This window comes from Brachycentrus maculatus, unplaced genomic scaffold (assembly GCF_059751285.1).
Source record: "Brachycentrus maculatus isolate JH-2025_06_01 unplaced genomic scaffold, ASM5975128v1 h1tg000315l, whole genome shotgun sequence".
Lineage (NCBI taxonomy): Eukaryota > Metazoa > Arthropoda > Insecta > Trichoptera > Brachycentridae > Brachycentrus > Brachycentrus maculatus.
In genome coordinates, this window is record NW_028281064.1 from 253,430 (window position 1) to 276,815 (window position 23,386).

Here is a 23,386-nt window from a genome sequence, read left to right on the forward strand (position 1 = left end):
AATTATAAAAACGATTGTAATTTATGCATAATAAGAATAATTTCATATTTAATGTAATCGTGATTTCCCAACTCTTGCGCTATAAAATACTGTATTTCTATAATTACTTATGTAACGACAGCAAATATCTGCTGACAAAAGGTGGAAAGGGCGAAATGGATTTAAATACATTATTATTTAAATACAATCCAATTTGTATGTACAGCAGGACCTGTATAATCCGAACGCCGAAAATTTACCCTTTGTTCGGACTAGTGGAGTGTTCGGGTTACAGTACAGAGAATCTGTAAGATATTTTTTTATGAAATAAACCGTAAGTACTTATATGTATTGTGAAATTTTAAATGTATTCAACTTTTTTTAATAAATCAAAATTTTCAGTTGTTCAAGGTTTATTTAATGATAAGTAAAAAGCTTTGTCTCTCAATTTACGTGAAACATCTTCTCTAGCACAGGAAAATCCACTTGGTCAGCCCATTCTAGGCATGTATGTTTTTAAGGGATGAGTGGGCGTTCGGATTACAAAGGTGTTCGGATTAGCGGGGGTTCGGATTATAGAGGTCCTGCTGTACTAGTAAATAAATAAACACTAATCTAATTATGAATTCGTATTTAACCCAAAGAGCATTAATCTTTTAAAAATAAGTTGTAGACATATTTTTGTTAAACGAGGTTATCGGGAACACTATTAGCCCGAAAATTTAAAAACGCTATTTGAATATGTAAATCCAAACGTGTGCTTATTGCCTTAAAAGCTACAACGTAAAAATAGACAATACGTAAAACATATAAAAAGGTATTGTTTCTAGATTAACTCGTTTACATACATACATCATGATTGTTCCTATGAATTAAAAATGTTTTTGACATCTAATTATCATCACACCGAGGAAAACTTGCATGATCAAGTACATATTTTAATTACTCGAAAGTGGTCAGGTCAGGAGTAGGGATAATCGGCGGGTATGTAAGAGTAGATGCATGAATGCGGAAGAGGCGAAGATTGTTTGCAAAGACATATTAGTGTGGCGTTTTATTATGTCTGCCTAGCTCTGCGGGATGCGGCGTGATGGTTAGTTAGTTACTTTTTTATTCATCACACGATGGTCGATAAGGGGACATTTTTTGGTGAATTTAATGACAATTGTCACGGTGGTAAATGTACATATTTACGAAAACTAAAGCACAGAATATGCCCCTATCATTCCGGGATCAAAATGCGTTAGCCGTCACTAAAATAATGTAGGTTAATTATTATCTAAGTAAATAGTAAATTATCACGATGTTTATATCAAAATAAACAATAATGACATACAAAATCGTATTATAATACGTACGCAAACATTAAATACTTAACCTTTACCAAGGTCAAAGTACTCAAAGTCATTCAATATTCACATTACCAAACATACTTTCATTTTATTGTTTTTTTTTTTTATTCTTAAATATTCTTGTGCATATAATTTATCTACATTTTGGCTGTTTTGGCATAGCCTGTATTGAGCCGTAATACTTACTATATTTCGTTTGTTTATTAATATTATATTTTATTATTATAAAACCATATCCGCTCCGTAGGTGGAGCATATAGAGTCCACAAACTGTCTTCAGGCTTTTCTGTCGGCTGCCAGCTCCCTTGCATCATCCCAAGTCAGATCCGCGTCCCGAAGTTCTGACGAGAACTGCCGACGAATAGTCAGCAGTGGACGTCCTGGGCGGTGCGAACCTGATGCCTTGTAAAAGAGGCAAGCTTGATTGAGGCTCTCAGGAGGCATGCGGAGTACATGGCCAAGCCAACTGAATCGCCTTTCGTGACGACAGTTGTGACCATGATTTGCTGATTATATTGTATAGATATATTTATCCGGGTTATGTATAGTTTTATGGAGCAAAGTAGAACCGAGGTTCCGCTGTATAAGTTTACAAACTAAAAATAAAGTTATATCTGTAATTTGGGAAGTTAAAAAGGAGTACAGTTAACCTCCCTACAACGTCGACATAGGTACCCCTTTAACATAGTGAATTTTTATAAATGTTTTAAATTGTATTTACATTTTGACTAACGGAAATGACTGAAATGAGTCATTTAAAATTGAAATAAAATTTAAAACATTAACTTCCCTATAAAATCCACTACGATAACGCGGTACCTATCTCAGCGTAGTAGGGGGATTTACTGTATAACAATTGGATAAACCTAGGATGTGACAGAATAATGAATCGTTTACGGAGCAAATACACGGTCAAGGGAGAGTGGAGTAAATAATTACGAGCAGTTCGAAGCCTGTAAAGGTCCGCGAGCGCGGAGCAGCACGGAGAGCAGTACGAGGTTAGAGTTATCTCGATTACAGATGTGCCAGTCACGGAGAGTAATTATCATCATTACGTATAACAACGGAAGATCGTGAACCTGCGTGTTTACGTACTGCATTGTGCATGCCTAGCCTTTCCACATCGCGTTCCCAAGTCACCATAAATAGGGTGCATGTACAAGAGAATCTCGCTATGGGATCTTATTCGGATGAAATCAAATCAATCTTCATTACCCAAGGTCATTTCGTCGGCCAATATATGAGCACTTTTAGTTTTAATTCTCTAAGCTGACATTGTTGTCGGCTTCCGTAGTGTAATGGTCAGCACGCTCGGCTGCCGTACCGGAGGTCCCGGGTTCGACTCCCAGGGGGGGAGTCAAATAAATAGAAGTGACTTTTCACTACAATAGTTATTTGATTTTACCCTGGATTGGAACCTGAAGCGCAGGGCTGATCACTTTTCCTTCATGTGTTAACGATCAAGATAACACCGTTTTTATATGACGCAGTGCCCTATGCACCATTGGGTGCGGATAAGGTTTTTTTGAAAAAGCATACATTGAAATATTAAAAATTTTATAACAGAATTTCAGCCGCGAAATTAGTAAATTTCGACGTATAAATGAAATAAAATACGAAATATGTAGTATTGAATAGAAGGTGGCTAAAAACGGAAATCATTTGGGTCTCAGGGCTTCTTCCTTTGCGTTAGTAAGCGATATATATTACTTAAGAAGTTGAATTTTCTAATGGATCGTGGAAATTGATCCGAATTTAATTATAGCTTATCATGGAACTGATTTTATGAAAAATAAAGAATAAAATTCGCAGATAAACAAGTATGTATTGTTAGACATGGATAATGAATGACACTGAGAACAGGAGGGGTTAATAATCTACATAACAGAATTGCGCACAAATGTAAAAAAATTATTTAGGAAAAAATAACAATGACCATAGTTTATTTAGGGACTGTAGAGACAATACGGCTGTCCAAACTCAAAACACAGTAAGGGACATTTTTTTGTAGTGCGTTTTTTTTTGCATTTTTGGACTAAGCAGATTCCAAAAAGAAGTCCAAAAATGCAAAAAAAAACGTACTACAAAAAAAATTGTCCCTTACTGTGTTTTGAGTTTGGACAGCCGAATACATTTCGTAACAAATTTAACATAAGAATATAACGGATATGTAATATGCACCTTTAAAAATTTGTATGTTAATGTATTGTAAGATGTGTACCTACATTACTTCGTCCGTTCCTCACTAGCGCTAGTAATTTATTTATTTATAGAAAGTTTCAAACATGAAGTAGGAAGAGTTTTAACCATTATGGTTTATTATGGTGTTCTACATTTCACCAATACAGTGGTCCTAAATATACGTTATAGTTGTCTCGAACTTTTCTCTCTTAGACATCTCGACACGAAGCAGTTAAACGAATTGTCGCAATTACAACAAAGTGACTAAGCTAGATAAATGGCGTGACCTATTATTACCGTGTTATATCTTATCAATGAAGAAAAACAAGGCGTTCTTTCACACCAGTCGTGATAAGCGAACAAGTGATAACAATTACTAACGTACTGTACTATTTATAAATAGCTACTAAAGTATTTTTTTATTATTATTATTGTTGTTGTTGTAATTGAATCTAAATAAATTACCCGGAGCTATTAATTCAGAGTCGGTTCACGGACGCGGCCTCGGGGCGTCGGATAATAACGAAACATTTCGTTTTCGCAATAAAATATCGATTGCAATATCGCGCACAATCCGCGACCGGTTAGGCGAGACGGGTACCGGGGATCGAGTACCGGGGACGGGGAGCGGGTTCGCGGGAACGGAATAGCGGAACGGCCTCATAATCACGCCGGCGGATCACTGTCACGACTGCACTTCCACTCACGAGCCACAGTGCTGTGCTGTCGCCGATTGTGATGGATCGATCACGGCCGGGCCCGCGCGTCCCGCGATACCGCGACCAGCGACATGTGTCACCGGATATTTGGCCCGAGCGCGGAATTTTCCGAGCCGAATCATGTTTATTGATAAAAGATATTAACACCGTGATGTAACAATTCAAATAACTAGAAATAATAAAAATACGACAGATAAGGTAAGATATGTTTATGACGGCGCATGACCCATTTCGCGGGCGAGCCAAGAAACGCGAAGCGATATGTACCGACGGGAAAACACGGAGGAATAAAGTAAACATCGCGGATGAAAATAAAACTAAAAACGAAAATACTCGAGCAGCGGACAAAACAAAGCTGGCATTGATCACGCATTATAAATAACACATGCCGCGAATACCTCCGAAACGAATGGCGAATTCATGCTCGCAGGCGCGTATGAATAATTGCGAGTCGTTAATCTTTATGCAGGAGAAAGAAGTATACGCGGAACGTTTTCTAAAATGTAAAATCACAGATTTTGTCGTAATTCTTTTAGGAATTTAACAGGAATAGTCACATACATTCCAGAGTTGAATGAAAGAAAACTTGTAGAATTTATATCGACATTCTAGAGAAATACGAATCAGAATTTTCAATACATCATACAAATCCGCGTAATACTCATACGTGTGTACTTTGCAGCACTAAAACTGATCCTCAAAACGCCGTTCCTGCTTTCTAACTCTACTCTAGTTCCAAACTCTATTATTTTAGCATAAAAACACCAAACATAAATATTCCTACGACTTTTAAAAATAAGTTAACCCTAAAGTATGGATTTTTAAAAATTCAAACATTATTCTTAATTCCCACCAATGCAAAAATGAATCAATCTTTACTATGCATATTCGATGGCTTCATAACCTTGGATATATTACACAAATACGTTATTAGTCGAATTAACATCCTGACCATAAATTAAGTAACAGAATTCACAATCCGACACCATAGAGCCACTAAATAATTTTTAGACACACATTAATTATGGTAGTTTGCGTCTTCTTGTTATTATATGTTTAAATGGGTCGTCATATCACGAAATAACAAAAATTAACAACGATCACATGACAGACAAAAACATTTCGACGGTCTGGCCGAAAAAACGATCACGAGGACTGGCGGGGGAGGGGAGGGGGGAGTGATATGTCGGAGGAGATGGACAGGGCTTTGTACCGTGAAGCGGGCACAGATATACCCATGAGTCGGACGGGGAGAGGTCAGTAGTGGACATGGCTGTATAGCGTGAAGCGGGCACAGTTACACCGAAGAGTCGGATAGGGAGAGATCAGTAGTGGAGGTGGTAGTATAGCGTGAAGCGGGCACAGATATACCGAAGAGTCGGAAGGGGAGAGGCCAGTGGTGGACATGGCTGTATAGCGCGAAGCGGGCACATGTACACCGAAGAGTCGGATAGGGAGAGGTCAGTGGTAGACATGGCTGTATAGCGTAAAGCGGGCACAGTTACACCGAAGAGTCGGATAGGGAGAGATCAGTAGTGGAGGTGGTAGTATAGCGTGAAGCGGGCACAGATATACCGAAGAGTCGGACGGGGAGAGGCCAGTGGTGGACATGGCTGTATAGCGCGAAGCGGGCACATGTACACCGAAGAGTCGGATAGGGAGAGGTCAGTGGTGGACATGGCTGTATAGCATAAAGCGGGCACAGTTACACCGAAGAGTCGGATAGGGAGAGATCAGTAGTGGAGGTGGTAGTATAGCGTGAAGCGGGCACAGATATACCGAAGAGTCGGACGGGGAGAGGCCAGTGGTGGACATGGCTGTATAGCGCGAAGCGGGCACATGTACACCGAAGAGTCGGATAGGGAGAGGTCAGTGGTGGACATGGCTGTATAGCATAAAGCGGGCACAGTTACACCGAAGAGTCGGATAGGGAGAGATCAGTAGTGGAGGTGGTAGTATAGCGTGAAGCGGGCACAGATACACCGAAGAGTCGGATAGGGAGAGGTCAGTAGTGGACACGGCTGAAACGTGAAGCGGTCACAGATATAGCATGCAGGAAGTCGGACAAGATGGACATGAGGATAGATGTGTTTGGACATACCTATAAAATGCGAGGAACCTCTGCGACGGTTGGCCTGCGGCCAGGGCTAGCTCCGCCTCAGTATAGGGCGCGCCGTGCAGGAACTGCTGGCTCCTGTCGGTACAGGCAAGAAGCAAAGTCAGTCAGGTCATGAGACCGCAGCGTGGGACTTTTTTGTATGCTGTTAAATTTAAAGGTGCTCCTACCATTGGACAATACTGGTCCAAAACGTAACTTTAACGTAACTTTAACGTTAAATACGAGGTACCCTATCGACCACGCGTTCGGGTCAATCTTTTTGGATTAAAATATTTTAATTTATAGCTAGGATTGGCGGAATTTTGGATGGGTCGGTATATGAAAACGGCAGGTTTAATTTCAGTCAATATTATGTAACTTTTTAAGCTGAAAGAAAACGAAAATATGGTTGTGTCAACAGCGTTACGACTGATAAGAAGATCAACGTAGAACATCCAGTAATCATGTTTTATTATATTGTTTTATGATGGGCATACGAAAACGGGTCACGGCTCAAATGTATAAAATTTCAGACTAGCAGAAAATGAGATGAAATCAGGACACCTAGTTTAAACGTTTAGCATCATTATTTGTTAGGCCGAGCTACGCAAGATCATCCTCGCAAATTTTAACTAAGATTTGTTTTGTGAAGTTCGAAGGACGAATGACGGGTTCGGGTTGCGCGAATAAAATTAATAGAACCATAGTCAAATGGGAATTCATATATTCATGTATGTAAAGTAATTCGCGAAACATTGATTATATCTTTAACTCTTACCACTCTGTAGGCCAGACATTCTGGCCCGTATGATTCTAGTAGGCAGCTCCGTGGGCCACAATGTCTGGCCCGGCGCAGGTATAACTTTAATCACTGATTTCTTTTCATCACCCAAGTATATTTTACCAAAAAATATTTCAGATAAATACAGTTAATCTTAATTAACATGGTCATACGAATTGCCAGACAGAGTGTCCCAAAATTAAGGAACCAAAATATTTATTTTAATGGTAGAAAACGTCGCATTTTTGTGATCAGAGTAGCTGATCAGTTATGAGAAAAAATGGTCAGAGTGAAAAAAGTTAAAATGTAGTCTAACGTTTGTGCACGAGGAAAAACTGCTCATAAATTCTAAGGCGATACGATAGTCATTTTTACGCGGTGTTTTTAAGCGGAGGGCTCATCACCTTTCTTTCACGTGTCAATGATCAAGATAACACTGCGTTTATATGACGAAGTGGTCTATGCGCCATCGGGTGCGGATGAGAGTTTGAAGAAATTGGGAAGAAATAATATTTGGATGTAAATTGAGTAAGTGTACCTGAGCAGGGGATGGCGCTCGAGGTAGTCGTCGGGGTAGCGCTTGGGCCACATGAGGTCGGTGGGCTGGTAGAGGTCGGGCGGCGGCAGGTGGTGCAGCGGCGGCGGGTAGTGCAGCATGTGCTGCATGTGCGGCGCGTGCGGCAGCAGCGGCGGCGCGCGCGGCGCGGCGGGCGCGGGCGCCGCGGGCTGCGCCATGCCGCGCGCGGGCTCGTGCTCCTCGGGCACGGACAGCGCGCTGGCGCTGGAGCGCGAGCCCGAGCGCTCGTCCCCGGAGGCGGAGCGCAGGCTGCTCACGCCCGAGTCGCTGCGGTCGTCCGGGAAGCGGCCGCCCTCGTCCATCCTGGCCGCATCGTCCAGCGCTCCCGTGGCGGCGGGCGGCGGCGGCTCCAAGGGCGGGGGCGCGGGCTGCTCCGGGGGCGGCTCTACCGCTGCTGCCGCTGGCACTCCCGAAGGTCCGGCGGTCCCGTCCTCCACTGCGCGCGCGCACTCACCGGGCACTTCACTTTCACTCTCTCTCTCTCTCTCTTCCGACTCCCGTAACTTGCTATTATTCACTTCCTCTAATATTTTCTTCTTACTCAAACTGCCTTCACTTTTCTTCTTGCTTTTATTTTCGATATCCTCTTTGGGAGGATCACAATCGACGAACACTTGTTTCACTTTATTTTTTAACTTAGCTAAAACTTTATCCCCTGTTTTCCGTTTTTTTGGTGTTTTCTTGAGTTCTGAAAATAAAAAATAACAAATTATAAGATTACGTCTCTCGCTCGCATTAAACAATTTCGATTGGTTTTAAGTAAATAACAGAGTTCAGTTAGAGTATTTCGAATTGAAATATTCCAGAGAGGCTACATTTCCCTAAGATAAATTCTTAACAGCGAATCAAAATTTAAACACATATTCATATTATATTCATTACAAATTTATGTTGCAATATAAATTTATTTTTAATATTGCATCGAACTATACGACATCATACATCATTAAATATGCCACGTACGTAAGTGTAGAACAATAATAAATTCTAGTTGAAGAATGAAGTGATGAATATGAACTACCGATGCTTCACAGGAAGGCAGAAGGGGGAGGGTGGAACATGTCGACAGAATCTCAATATCCGCCCTGTTAAAGCGAACTTCGTGTGGTTCTATGTATCGGAAACCACCCCTTCACTCAAGATGTAGAAAGTATGTCGGTTACAACTAACAAACTAAAACACATATTGTCTATTTTTGTAACGAACCAGTTTAATATGTTATTCAACTAACATTTTGACTAAACCAACATCACCTGTTATCACCGACTACTTTATTTAGAAAGTGAGAAAGAGAATATCTAAAGCCATGGTTGAAAATTTCTAACGATAACCATTACTTTTTACAAACGTAAATTAATCTTTATTCTTAATGTTTCAAACCCTTATCCGCACCCCAATGGTGCAGAGGGCACTGCATCATATAAACGCAGTGTTATCTTGATCGTTAACACATGAAGGAAAGGTGATCAGCCCTCCGCTTCAGGTACCAGTCCAGGGTAATATGGAATAAATATTAGAGTGAAAAATCACTTATATTTATTTGACCCCCCTGGGAATCGAACCCGGGACCTCCAGAACGGTGGCCGAGTGTGCTGACCATTACACTGCGGAGGCGGACAAAGGAGGCGGAAATTAATCTATAACTTAGTAAAAATACGCATATTTAATTAGCAACATGCACTTGGTCACTTTCTCCCGGTCCCGGGTTCGATTCCCAGGGGGGGGGTGAAAATAAATACTAGTGATTTTACACTGTAATATTTATTTAATATTACCCTGGACTGGTTCCTGAAGCGCAAGGGTATTCGCCTTGCCTTCAAGTAAGTAATGATCAAGATAACACTGCGTCAATTCGATGCAGTGCCCTATGCACCATTGGGTGCGGATAAGGGTTCTAAGTAAGTAAAGTAAGTAAGTACACTAAAACTCTACCTTCTGAGAGAGCGTAATGTCTGATATTTAGAATTTAATAAAATCCAAGAAAAACGAACGAAATCGCGTTATTCAAAGTGAGTAGGAATTCAATGCAACTTTAAATTCAATATAAATGCTTATAATAATAATGTAATATAAGGTTATGTATAAGGTATGCTAATGACCCTGAAACAATATGTTTATGTATGTAAAACGTTAGCCCCTTTATAATTTGCACGAGAATTTATCGCGCAATTGTAATTCGACTGTGATGTACAGAATATAACGGGTTTTATTTTCCGAATTGTGAATACAAAGTACGACGAAATGGTTGACCCAGCTTTAGTGTACAATTTACGACCTACCGGGAAGGATACAGAAGTATGTAATTGTAATTACCTACGTGGGTAAGCGGGGACCAGTCAAATACAAGAATTAATACATATTATTTTGTTGGATTAAGTTCTAGGCCATGTGGAGCGAATGGATAGCGAATAAGAAAATATATATGGCGAATGTGAACATGAGAACAGGATGAGGACGGCCGAAAAAGACTTGGCACGATCAGATCAATCAGAAGCTAAAATCTGGTGGTGTCAAAAGTCTGCGTAGTAATCTGAGGACATGTCACTCACTCCTTTCAACAACGTCATTTGTCAAAAATCGTCAATTTTCAGTTGTGCATGTTTTCGGAACGCCCAGAAAATGTAGATACTATAGCCCAGCGAAAGCGGCACATTTTAAACTTAATATTTACCCGCTACAGGGCAGAAAGTGTTGTTTTTGCATTTTGAAGAAAAGGTATTGTTGAATAATTTTTTTTTAAATATACAAAATATTTTCAAATGGATAAAAAACCTTCAGGTTTTACCTAAAAATATCTGTTGCACAGTAAAAAGTAATATAATGAATTATATTTCATTATATTCTTAAACTTTAAAAACGAACTCCCGAAAAATCAAGTTTTTTTATATTTGACGTTGTTGAAAGGAGTGAGCATATGTATGACTAGATGTAAGGATGTGAAGGAAGAAGTGTATGACGGTACAGCCCATCCTTTCTCTCTACCGTTTGGAAAAACGGCGTGATGGTGATAGTAGTAGTAGTAGTATAAAATGTAACGAAATGTTGTGGACAAAACAAGTAAGTTTGTTAACGAATCCTGAACTCGTATCACTCGTTCGTTATTGTCGCGAGGCCTAATGATGCATGTAAATGGTTCTCTCGCGCGAGTAAACAGCGATACCGGAGAATGCGTGTGATTGCGCAATGACCCCGGCGCGGCGACCCGAACGGCCAGGCTGGCTGGCCTTATCACGCGACTGTGGCGCATTATTCACTGCCCATTATCGCGGTCCTCCGCGATGCGATAGCGCGGATTTATCACGAATTCTATAAAAAATCACTTCAAAACAAACAAAGGAATTCGTGATAAAGAAAAAATGGCGGTTGTGCGGTTAGTAAATGTACGTAATACTATATATAGTAGGATGTACTTTGTCACGATGCGCACGAAGCGGTGAATCGGTATGCTATTCATTATTTCTACACAAAAAAAACATTATTGTTGAACCTGGATAAAGCAGTTCCGATTAGCGTGCATTCTCTAATTAGGGCAAATTTTTCCAGTTTGTGGTGTTTCCAATTTGTGGTGTTTCCAAATGTGGAGCAAAGAAATATATATGCATTTTGTATGTTAATACTTGGAAAGTTGCCAGTAAATATTCCGCTGACACAAAATGAAAACTTCTACGAAATAAAAAATAAAACAGAACACAATAAATTGTATTAAGTACTGCGTAACAAATACATACAACCACGCATGTTTTCGAATTGTCAAAAAATTCTCCACACTAAATAAACCCGCGGAAAGTAGCAAAAGTAAGTAACAAACGTGGTAATGGTAATCAGCGGGTATTTAGCAATTCCCTCATTGTCTGGATTCGTGGTATAATGGTTAGCGTGTTTAGCTACCGTGCTGGAGGTCCCAGGATCGATTCCCAGGGGGGTGATGAAAATAAATATTGGTGATTTTACACCTTAATATTTCCATATTATTTTTTGACATATCATCAAAGATGAACAAGAATATGGAAGTCTGGGTATTTACGGGGCTGACGACCATCATAGACTGGTTTAAGTGATTTTGTTTACACTTTACACACGTGTAACATTCACCAATTTGATCACTTAAACCAGCCTATGACGGTCGTCAGCCTCGTAAATGCCCAGACTTCCATATTCTTCTTCTTCTTTGATGAGATGTCAATAAATAATATGAAAATAACTCCTGTAATTGGAGATAATCTAGATTTTGTGAACAAGTATTTGGACACTCAAAATTTTGTAGACTACAATATTTATTTATTACCCTGGACTGGTCCCTGAAGTGATCCGCGGGAGTGATCGCCTCGCCTTCATATAAGTAACGATCAAGATAACACTGCGTCAATATGATGCAGTACCCTATACACCATTGGATTAAGGGTCAAAAGAAAAGAATTTAGCGATCACTCGAACAATTAACGGTCGAGTGACCGAGCTGGACGGAGGAGAGGAATGGCAGCGACAGGGAGTCAGGACGAGGAGTCGCGGACGGCAAGATGGCGGCCTGGCCTCGGCTCGCAGCCGCTGGTAATAGGGGAAATCTCCCGAGGCGGTCATTACCTAACGATAGCAGCTCGGCGACTCGCCGGTCACGAAAATAGCTTATACAAGTCACGAACCGGAATGAGCGCGAGTTCGACTACGTATAAATACATCATTTATACTTTTGTACTATCGGACGAATCCACCCGGCGAACTGGAGATCGGTTGACGGCCGCGATCGGCTATCACCTCACGTTATTACAAATTACGTAACGGCGAAGGTAAATTATGATATACATAGAAGTACTGTCGTGCGAATGCGTCGGCTTCAATGTCCAGAGACATTCTCATGCAGCTGGTGTCGGTGTCTAATGTATTCTCATATCGCTCGCTCCTTTCAAGAACGTCATCAATCAAAAAACTTGATTTTTCAGGAGAACGTTTTAAAAGTTTAAAAATATAATACAATGTATTAAAAATAAATATCAAGCTACTTACTGGACTTCTTACTGTGCGACAGATCTTTTTAAGTAAAACCTGACGGTTTTTTCTCCATTTGAAAAATATTTAGTTTATTTTAAAAAATGATTAAACATACTTTTTCTTCAAAATGCAAAAACAACACTTTCTGCCCTGTAGCGGGTAGATGTTAAGCTAAAAATATGCGTCTTTTGCTGGGATAAAGTACATTTCCTGGGCATTCCGGAAAAATGCACAACTGAAAATTGACGATTTTTTATTTATGACGTTCTTTAAAGGAGTAAGCGATATTATTAACGATCGTTCGAGGAATCGCTTTTGACGCGAGTTTTTACAAAAATACGTCAAACTTGATTTCAGAACTAATAACTTACAAGAAGAAAGTGATTCGCGACAAGAATGAATGTACATATAGAGATAGCCAGTACGTAAAGGGGAATAAATTAAGTTCTACATACGCATTCACCCCCTATGGATATTGTATCAGGGTTTGTGGTATCCACTACCCACAAAACTAGTCGAATAATAAATTATTGTCATTCGTTCAAAGTTCCCGAGATCGAAACTCGAAACTCGAAACAATTTCGCGAATATCCACAATGAATAAAGCGTGTGGCATTCTTAAGTAGTTAAGAAGAAAAAATCTTGGTTTAGGGTTACTAAAAGTTTTTTTACAACAAAAAAAAAACGATCTCTAAACTCTGAATATGTGTTTTCAGTTACGAAAATCAATACAAAGTAGGATTTTTCCCAAGTTATTTTTATATTTTTACGATAATCTGACTAGTATACTAATTTCCGTAACCCAGAATGGAGGCTATGGATTATACGAAGTCCACATCGTAAAAAAAACACATCCAAAGAAAATCCGAAAAAAGTCGTCTTCAAAAACAGCAAAGCCAACATTCACGAAGTACACATTATTATGCAAAGAACGAGACCGTTACGAAGGTATGAGCGACACATACGGAGACGAAAGATGTAAATGTGTGCGCGGTTTGGTGGGGGCAACGCTCTCCGAGGAGAAACGCGGAATTAGCATAATTCAAATACGTGTCACCATTCATCATCACCTTCTGCACTGATCTGTACTCCTGGTATCCGCCGCCATGTCGAGCGCGGTCAAGAGATATGATCTCAAGTCTGATGTTCATCTCACAATCCTAATTGATGGCCAACACATGCGCCGAAACGCTCAAACACACGCACGGAGGCGTGTTTATATTATTTTTACTTTCCAATATCGATTTGTATGTACATATTATGACGAAATAACCGCTTGTTTTCAACGTTACTACGAATAATGTGACAATATTATTTATTTATTAAGCTCGCTTTTATAAACCTCAAGATAGCCGGCAAATTGTTTTCGCCGGAAAGAAAACATCGAGATAAAAGATAATTACATAATCAGAAATGTCGTTTGAATAGCAATTTTAATTGAAAAATAGTACTGGAAGAAAAATATTTAATCGAATCTTTTGAATGTCAGGGTCACACAATCTTAAAAAAACATTATTAGGAATGGAAAATTTGCTACAAGCGAGAAGCCTGTTAAAGTCTGAACTAACATTACCAATACTCAAGGCTAATGTGCCGAAGACAACAATAAAACGATTCAATGTATCTATCTCTATAATATTATGGTTTGTGTTTGGAATAATGGAGTTTAAAACGTAATACATACATGTATCGTAAAAAACATTAATCATCGTTTTGATAAACAAAAGGGATGATTATCCATTTACACTTGTAGTATGTATTTATCTACCTTAACTTTTACAATACGAAAAGTGACAAAGTCGTTTTAAGTATCTGCAAGTATGTATGTATCTATGTAAGTTTTGGTTGGAACTGAATAACATTATACATATACCAGTTGCAATAAAGAAAATCCCACCATTACACAAAATTTAGCGGAATTTTGTATAGTATTAGGCGCGAATTAAATGCCTCGTTTGTCAAAAGAAATAACGGAATTCGGTCCGGCAATTTTCACCTGAAAACAATCATTCCGGTGAACAAATAAATACACAGGTAAATACACAAGGTTGATAATTATTATTAGCAATTAAAATATATGCATAATAGCGTGCATAAATAAATCCTTACTAATAGTAGAAGTATACTGATGATTATACATTAATAATTAACGGAGTCACGCGGATGATTAAATAAAACGTATAAATGGATCCAGTGGCTTAATGATAATTGCTAGAGTGCATTTACAGTGGGCTGAAGAATGTAGAAATGTGGAACGAATCAAGCTCAGAATAAAGCGGCTAGCTGGACGCGCTTGTAATGGTTCCTACACTGCACAGGTGAGAATACGAGCATAATTTGCTTATGGTAGTCGAGGTAAATCCATAGCAATGTGGGGGCACAGGAAACGTCTCGACCCATAAACGATACCACGGTTGTACAACTGATTTAAACGATGGCTAATATGTATGTATGCATTATTTACTATATTTCGAATACAGACAGACCTGGCATATTTCTATTGAAACTAATTATTTACTTATTGTACTTTAAATGAAAGGGTATTATTATGGATGCATGTATACATCATTTATCCTACGAACGATGCTGTTTTAGACACCGAAGTCTATTTAGACAGATTTCTTACATTATTGCCTGTTACTTTATTTTAAAATAGCTCTTTGAATCAATTGCGAATGTAGATTTTTTAAATTAGTTTTGATTGTTATAATAACTTAACAATACAATGCACAAAGAAAATTCATTGTTTGAATTAAATAATGCGAACAAACGTGTGTATTGCAGTTTACAGTCGAACGCGTGTGTAATGTTTCGCATATAGAAATGGAAAAAAGCCCGTTTGCCAACATGGCGCACGATCTCAATTATGTAGGAATTTCTCCGTCCCTGCTGCGGGCTTCGGGGAGCGTGCTCCGCAATATCACAAGTCACCATGCATGCCGGCCGAGTCGCGGGCGGCGAATGTACGCGGAAGCTCAGCGAGCAAAAACATCATGGGAAATGAGACGATGAGAATCGTAATAAGATTTTATCGGATTTCCCATGCCGAGCTCTTTCTTTTCGCTGGGAAGTGAAACACAATGGTGCGGAGATACGACGGTGCTGACCGACGCATTCCGTTAGCGCGGTAATGAGCCGCCGTAGTTGGCGGATCCGCGACCTTCTGCGAGACGATCCTACAATAGCTAGCGCAACAATGGCCGAAGCATTCCTGAATGGAACACTTTCGGCTTATCTGGCGCGTGTTGGATGCCCGCAAAGAAGGCAAACGCCAGCTCGTAAGTCAGTATTTAGGTGGCGACCTTCTGGGGAAACATACGGCGGCACTTTGGGGGCTGCCAAGGAAGTTATTTTTGTACGGAACACGCGAAGAATCGCCAGCGGTTTGCGTCACGGACCGTGTGGCGAGGGAGCCGGGGACTAGCCGCGGTGGCGGCCAGAAAGTAAAAGCATACGCCTAAATACTAAACATCGCCGGTGTTATTTATTGTTCGTTTCTTTTCCTGTATCTGTTTACAGATGCTACACACAAGTATCGTCATAAACATCGTAACGATCAAAGTGAGAATAATAACACGAATTTCAATGCTAAACAGTTTTTATTTAATTTTATTAAAAATATTTTTAGAAGGTATCATCATCGTAATAATGCGAGTTTAAAACGGTAGAGAAGTCAGTAACAAATTTAACGATCTACGATATGAGGAAGTTACAAAAAATTACATAAAACCTAACAGTAAAACTAGTAGATAGATAGGAATATCTGCTATCAATCGTTAGAGTAGAACATTCATCATACATAAATTTACACGATATTAAACAGCGCCCATTTTCTAAATAAATCTTGTATTTCTTTTCTAAAGGCTTCCAACCAATTTCTAAAATAGCAAGTATTTTTTAATAGTTAACATGCACTACATATATGCAATGTTATTGCTAGTTTTATCAATCGCTCATTCGAAAAACCATTATGTTAGTTAAAAAGATACAAAGGAATTATACCTGAACGTAAAGAGAGAAAAAAAACGACCTTCATCAAACAGAATAGCCATAAATAGATAATGTCGGGGAAAGGCCTGGCCATGTGGGCACCCGAAATAAAAGGCGCAATGAAAAACTGACGAATACATTCATTTAAAAAAAATGGGCAGGATTTGACGCCAGGACCCTTTCGGGGTCAAGGGAACCAGGTATAATTTGTGGACTGGTATTTATCTCTCGACAATGGTAGTGAAAAATGAAGAGGCGCATGTGATGTCACTCCATTGTTCGTAGCGATCAAACTAATTATTATTATTGAGTATTGAATATTAAATTAGCATATAATGAAAGATGTTAAATACTATTTATCCTCTTTGTCTTCCGCGCGTAATGCTGAGAACAATAAAACTGATTAAATCGGTTCCACCGTGTATTGGGAAAATTCACACGTTTTTAGTGTCTTCATCGTAGAATGCGTAACAATGCAAATAAATCACTCATTTTATGCAAGTACCTACTTATTTACCCGCACAAAAAATAAAAATTAATTTTAGCAATAAATAATTCATTAAACTCGAGATAATGATGATTTTTTGATAAAAATTGGATCGATAATTATTATTTACAAAGGCGATGTTATCTTTTTCCAACAAAGACATTAGAACCGTAGATAGAAATATAATCGTGGTATAAAAATATTTTGATTTATAGCGTTTAACAATGTTATCGATTATATTAGTAATGCCAACATTACCGAATGTTTACATGGAAATTTAATCAATAATCAGTATTGATCACTCACGACAACTTACAAAATAAAACCGACGAACGAATCATTGTGAATTAGCAGTTACACATAAATATGCTAGGTCAGCTCGTCGGACCAAAATTGAGTTTCTTGGGCCTCCCTTGCCTGGGTCTATGTACCAAAATTATTCGGCTATTGGTCTATTGGTTGGCGATACGGTTTTCATCATTAATTAATTCGGAATTCGGGTTCGGGTTTCCGCAAATATTTTATTTTATAACAGTAAGAGGACAGACAAGGGAGTCCTCCTCCGTAGTGTAATGGTAAGCGTGTTTAATTACCATGCTGAAGGTTCCGGGTTCGATTCCCAGGCGCGGGGCGGGGGTGAAAATAAATTAGTGTTCTTACACTCTTATTTAATATTTAATTTAATTTGAAGCGCAGGAGTGATTACCGTGCCTTTTTGTAAGTAACGATCAAGATAACACTGCGTCAATACGATGCAGTGCCCTATGCACCATTTTTTGCGGATAAGGAGAGTTAGAAGAAGAAGATAGATAAACTGGCGTTTTTTTTTAAGTTTAAAATTAATCCTGAGATACCCATATAAAAAAGCGTAAATTTGAACGCTGTAGATAGCTTCCTCATGCGAAACACTGCATAAATTAATCAAAACGGTGTTTAATTTTACTGTAAAACGATTTTAAACGATGTTGAGTCATTATGATTCAATTCGGTCGAACGTTTAGTTGGAATTTTCGATATTCAATTCGACATGACGCGGCGAATATCGCAATATAAATGTGTAAGTTTAACGCAGTTTAATTAGAAGTTTAACGCAGTATAATTAGAAGTTTAACGAAGTATAATTAGAAGTTTAACGCGGTCGTAGCGTATTATTGGCAATAATGGTGTCAATATACTTTCCTGTGAAATTCCGCAGTAATGAAATTACTAGGCAAAGCAATATGGCGCACATCATAGTGATGGACGCCCCTCCCCGAATGGAATGTGGATGGAACAGTGTAGGACAGAATGTAGGGGTCGAGCCCCAGGCGGCAGGTGCATCGGGTACTATGTAGGTACCGTGCGCTCCCTTCACTACTTCACTACGTTTTATAGTCCTATCTTTGTGTGTGTGTGTGTGTACATTTACAATACCCTCGAAGGTCCTTTATCTGATGTTTTTTTTGTTACTGTAGGTAGGTACTTCCGTCGAATAGTTTTTATAGAAAAAAGTACCTAACGAATAATAAATTATTATTATTACTAGAGACTCGTATGCATTTATGTATTAAACAAAAAATGATTGTAATAACTATAAGGTAATTTATGAATTTAGTATGATGATTTAAATGACTTTTTTTTTCAAATAGATAGTTCTCGGCGGAAAATAACACATGTTTTTTTTTTTATTAAAAGCGGAACTTTGTTGCGGTATAATCTCTGAAAGTCTCTTAGAATAAGCTCGTAAATTATTATTATTACTAGGGACTCGCATTCATTTATGTATTAAATTTTAAATAAAAACACTGGTTTTCTTAGTCTACTGAGTTGTATTTTGTTGTTAGAAAATGCCATTCGTTTGAAAATGCCATAATTAGGCGAAACAGTTGTCACAAAATTGATTTTTATGTGTTTTTCTAACAATAAAATACAACTTAGTAGACTGAAAAAATCAGTGTTTAATTTAACATTTGATACATAAATTAAAATGGATCTCTACAAACTCAACACCAAAGCTCTAAATACTCGTATATATTACTCATGTCTAAGATGCAAAACTAGTACAGGTAAGTAACCTCGAGTGTCCTACTCATTAGAGCTGTATTTTCATTTCCTTCCCCATGAGACCTTTAATTTTATTCATCCAGTCCTAGACACAGAATATAGAACGCATTTTTTAAATTACCCAATGTCCAAGTGTCTCTGAAATGTAGCTACAGCTTATGCAATACCGCTTATCATAGCCCTGCATAAACTTCAACTTAAGTTTTATAGCCTATTCTACTTGTGAGTGGATTTACTCTTTATGTTAAAAGCTACTATAATTTCATGTAATTCACGGGTGAAAATTCTAGGCACAAACACTCGTTATCTCGTTAAAGATATGATTTTAACGAATTGAATGATTCTAAGTTAGCCAAGAAGTTACTAAGGTATTTGATTTTACTTGTGAGTTTATATAGGATATATGTTGGAACCCAGTATTAAACACGTTGCCTTTATATATGTAATATAATTATTGGGCAAATAAATCTAATGCGGTGCCTTGTGCACTATCTGGGTGCAAATAGAGGTCAAACAACAATTATTATTAGCGTTAATTTCGGACCAGTTCAATTATATAACAATAATATTATGTACATATAATAAATTCATTTCATAGCGAGAGTTAATAGCTTGATAATGATCATATGACTGAGCCAACGCATCCCATTTTCGCATTCTCAATTTACGAGGCGGGAACCGTTTTTTTTTCTGCGCCATCTTGGATAAGTGAACTACTCGTGGTCAGCAGAAATGGCCAAAAGTCGAACTTGAGATCGCTTCGTATCGAATAGACGTTGCAATATTGCCGTCACGACGATGGCATAGTCGTTATTACTCGGAGCGTAACCGCTACTCGGCAATAGAACAAATTATTACGGAGAGAAATCGACCCATAATAATTCGGCCACTTTCATTTCCACGGCCAAATTATTCATCGTCATAATGGTCTTCGGTGTTGCGTATTGCGATGATTTATACGTAGTCACGACACTAGTTTTATGTGTACCTAGTACACAATGAATACGGATAAGTTTTGTGACTATTCTACGGGCCCACGCGAAACATTCAATCACTTTTAGGGATTATAATATAATTCTTTACTATTACCGCTCGCGACGATAACGACCAATGTTATAAAGAACAAATGGGTATTGCTTTGTGCAAACTTCAATAAGATCAATGCTCTTACAAAGAATTCCGTAATCGTAGCCCTTGCTCGAAGCCGTGGAAATGCAAAGTTTAATCGAACGTTGAAACAAACAGGCTAAACCAGTTAGAAAGTTTAAACCTTTGTAAAATGTGCACATTTTTATGACGACTTCGAGAGAACACAAACGTTCGCAGTATTAAGTTACGTGATCAATGCACTTACCCTAAATATAGATGTCGGGTTTCTGTGGTATGCAACAACACACTACGTTAATAAAGGTCACAAGGATATTATAACGTGCAGAGTTAACTTCTTTATATTCCATGAAATGCGAAACACAATATATTTTCCAACGTATTTGAGCTTTCCGTACACAAAACATATAAATCGAGAGCACCAATTATTAATTCACTTCAATTAAAATAAAGTACGAGAACTTTTCTCGATAACGATATAACGATGTCCTTGAATCTCTTTAAAAGACCGGTCCACCTGCACACCAAAAGCGAAATAAGATGGCGTCGCGGGAGTTTTGACTATGCATATAACTGTGTATAATCGTTGGAAAATGCGACGAGGTACCTCCCCGACAGCTGCGCACAAAAGACTGAGGCGGCGGAATTGCGGAGGGGTCGGGGACTATACTAGCAACAAGTGAATGTTTCGCGTCGGCAGCGATCGGAACCGTTCGGCTCCGTCCGGCGGCTTCGCGAGCTGACGTGTAAAAAACTTAACTACTGATCGGAATAATAAACCCATTGAAGAAACGGAAAATGGAAAATAATCTGACGCATACAAAACGAGGAGAAACGAGTTTTTTTGCAGCAATAAATTGAGAATAGGCACTCTCGTATATTACCTACACTTGTTTATTGATGATGTCATGTCTGGTCTAAGACGTAGATTAGGATGAGAACACTCTCTCCGACTTTATTATTATGCACATTTTGAAAACTGAAAATAGTATAAGGTCGATATGTAGTGTGTAGACATTTCGTTGTTTCTTTTCAAACAAGAGTGATGTTGCGGGTTTAAATAAATATAAACATACATATTACAGATTGATTGAAATGATGAATGAGTAATTTCCAATGAAAAACACAATAAGTACCTTTTTTAATATAAAAAAGGAGAAATATTTGTGTTTTTATTGTTTACACAAATATTTCAATTTCATACTATTTCTGTGAGCATAAGCGGCTCATTATAAGAAAAAGGATCAAATTGTGGTAGGGTGAATTGCTGTTAAACTTTCGTGTATGGATATGTGTATACAAATATACATTAACAGAACATTATTGTTATTATAAAATTCTGAGACAAAATTAAAATCGGTTGAAGCCCAAATAATAATATTTGTTTTCTATTCATTGGGATTTTTTATTATCTCACATTACCAAAAGCGAAATATTTGGAAAAATATTTATTTAAATTTTGTAAACATGATGTGATTGAACTTTATTAATGTGACCCCCAAATAATATCGTACACGTCTTTCAATGCCCTTTAAAAAAATGTTGATTGAAGAATAAAATTTAATCAATGCGATTATAGAATATTAGCTTAAAATTATATATATATATATATATATATATATATATATATATATATATATATATATATATATATATATATATATATATATATATATATATATATATATATATATATATATATATATATATATATATATATATATATATATATATATATATATATATATATATATATATATATATATATATATATATATATATATATATATATATATATATATATATATGTATATATATATATATATATATATATATATATATATATATATATATATATATATATATATATATATATATATACATACACTTTACTAACTAACTAACCATCACGTTGCTTCCCATTGGGGTAGGCAGAGAGTCCACTCTGTTTTTGCAAACTGCTACGCCTCTTCCACGTTCATTCATCTCCTCATATACATACCCGCCAATTATTTCGATTCCTAACTTGACCACTCTCAAGTGATTGATTACCTATTTGATCGTGCCAAGTTTTTCTCGGTCTTCCTCTGCTCCTTTTTCCAACTACATTAACTTAATTACTTTTTTTACCGTTCATACTTCACTCGTTCGTTCCACATGTCCAAACCATCTCAACAAACTTTTCTTAATTATTTATATACATCTATACATGTATATAAATATACCTATATATATACATACAATGAAGTATGTTATCAGTTACCAATGTAACAGAGAATGTGGCTATTTGAACGAAACAGGAAATAGAATATATTCACGGAATTCGTTAAGTAGGCACTTTATGAAATTTTATGAATAATATTCAATGTAATAATAGAATAGGCACATCAGGTTTACATTATTCATATTATATAAAATAAATACTTAAAATACAGCCACGATTGATTTATGTAATAATAATTACTCACTCACCTTGGATAACCGTTCAACTTCTGTATATGTATTCAATTCAATTCAATTTATTCAATAATTAATATATACATTACAAACAAACATTTAAGGCGTATATATTAAAAAAACAAATTAAAAATTACACAAGAAGACTCTTGTTAAATGTGTAGAAGAATCTCGCTTCGGAAAACTCCTTCGGACACATGGAACAGATCAATATCCAATGTGATATTGTTCAACATAGCGGTAGCTCTTCCTACAGGCATAACCATCGGCAGGTTGGTCCTGTGTATAGGAATCTGAAACAATCTATGCCGACGCTGTCTTAGGTAACTATCGGGAACATACAGACCAATGCTCTGGATAATTTCAGGATTATCGATCATACCGCGCAACAATCGATAAAAATGCGTAATCAAATACGCATTCCTTCTAGTCTCTAAACTATTGTAGCCAAGCATACCCTGGAGAAACTGGGTCGGGTAGAGCCAAGGATAATAGCCGTACTCTCTCATGTAGAGATACCTCAAAAACTTCTTTTGGACTTTCTCTACCATAAGAGAGTACTTAAGCTCGTGTGGCCCCCAGATCATCGAGCCACTCTCGAGTCTACTTTATTATGTATATATCATAAT

The 23,386-nt window shown here is 37.7% G+C and overlaps 1 protein-coding gene across 11 annotated transcripts in view; it reads right to left on the reverse strand.

Moving 5' to 3' along the window:
* Window positions 1-23,386, reverse strand: part of Kdm3 (Lysine demethylase 3) — a 329,361-nt gene that overhangs the window by 20,403 nt on the left and 285,572 nt on the right. For 4 of the 11 annotated variants that reach the window (XM_088268253.1, XM_088268255.1, XM_088268259.1 and 1 more), the window contains 2 exons: window positions 7,649-8,375; window positions 6,333-6,425 (listed from right to left, as the gene is read on the reverse strand). In XM_088268253.1, the coding sequence (XP_088124379.1) occupies window positions 6,333-6,425; window positions 7,649-8,375 (820 nt within the window). Of the gene's footprint in view, window positions 1-6,332; window positions 6,426-7,648; window positions 8,376-20,547; window positions 20,935-23,386 lie in introns of those variants that run through there. The other 7 variants (XM_088268256.1, XM_088268264.1, XM_088268262.1 and 4 more) reach the window with 3 other exon arrangements.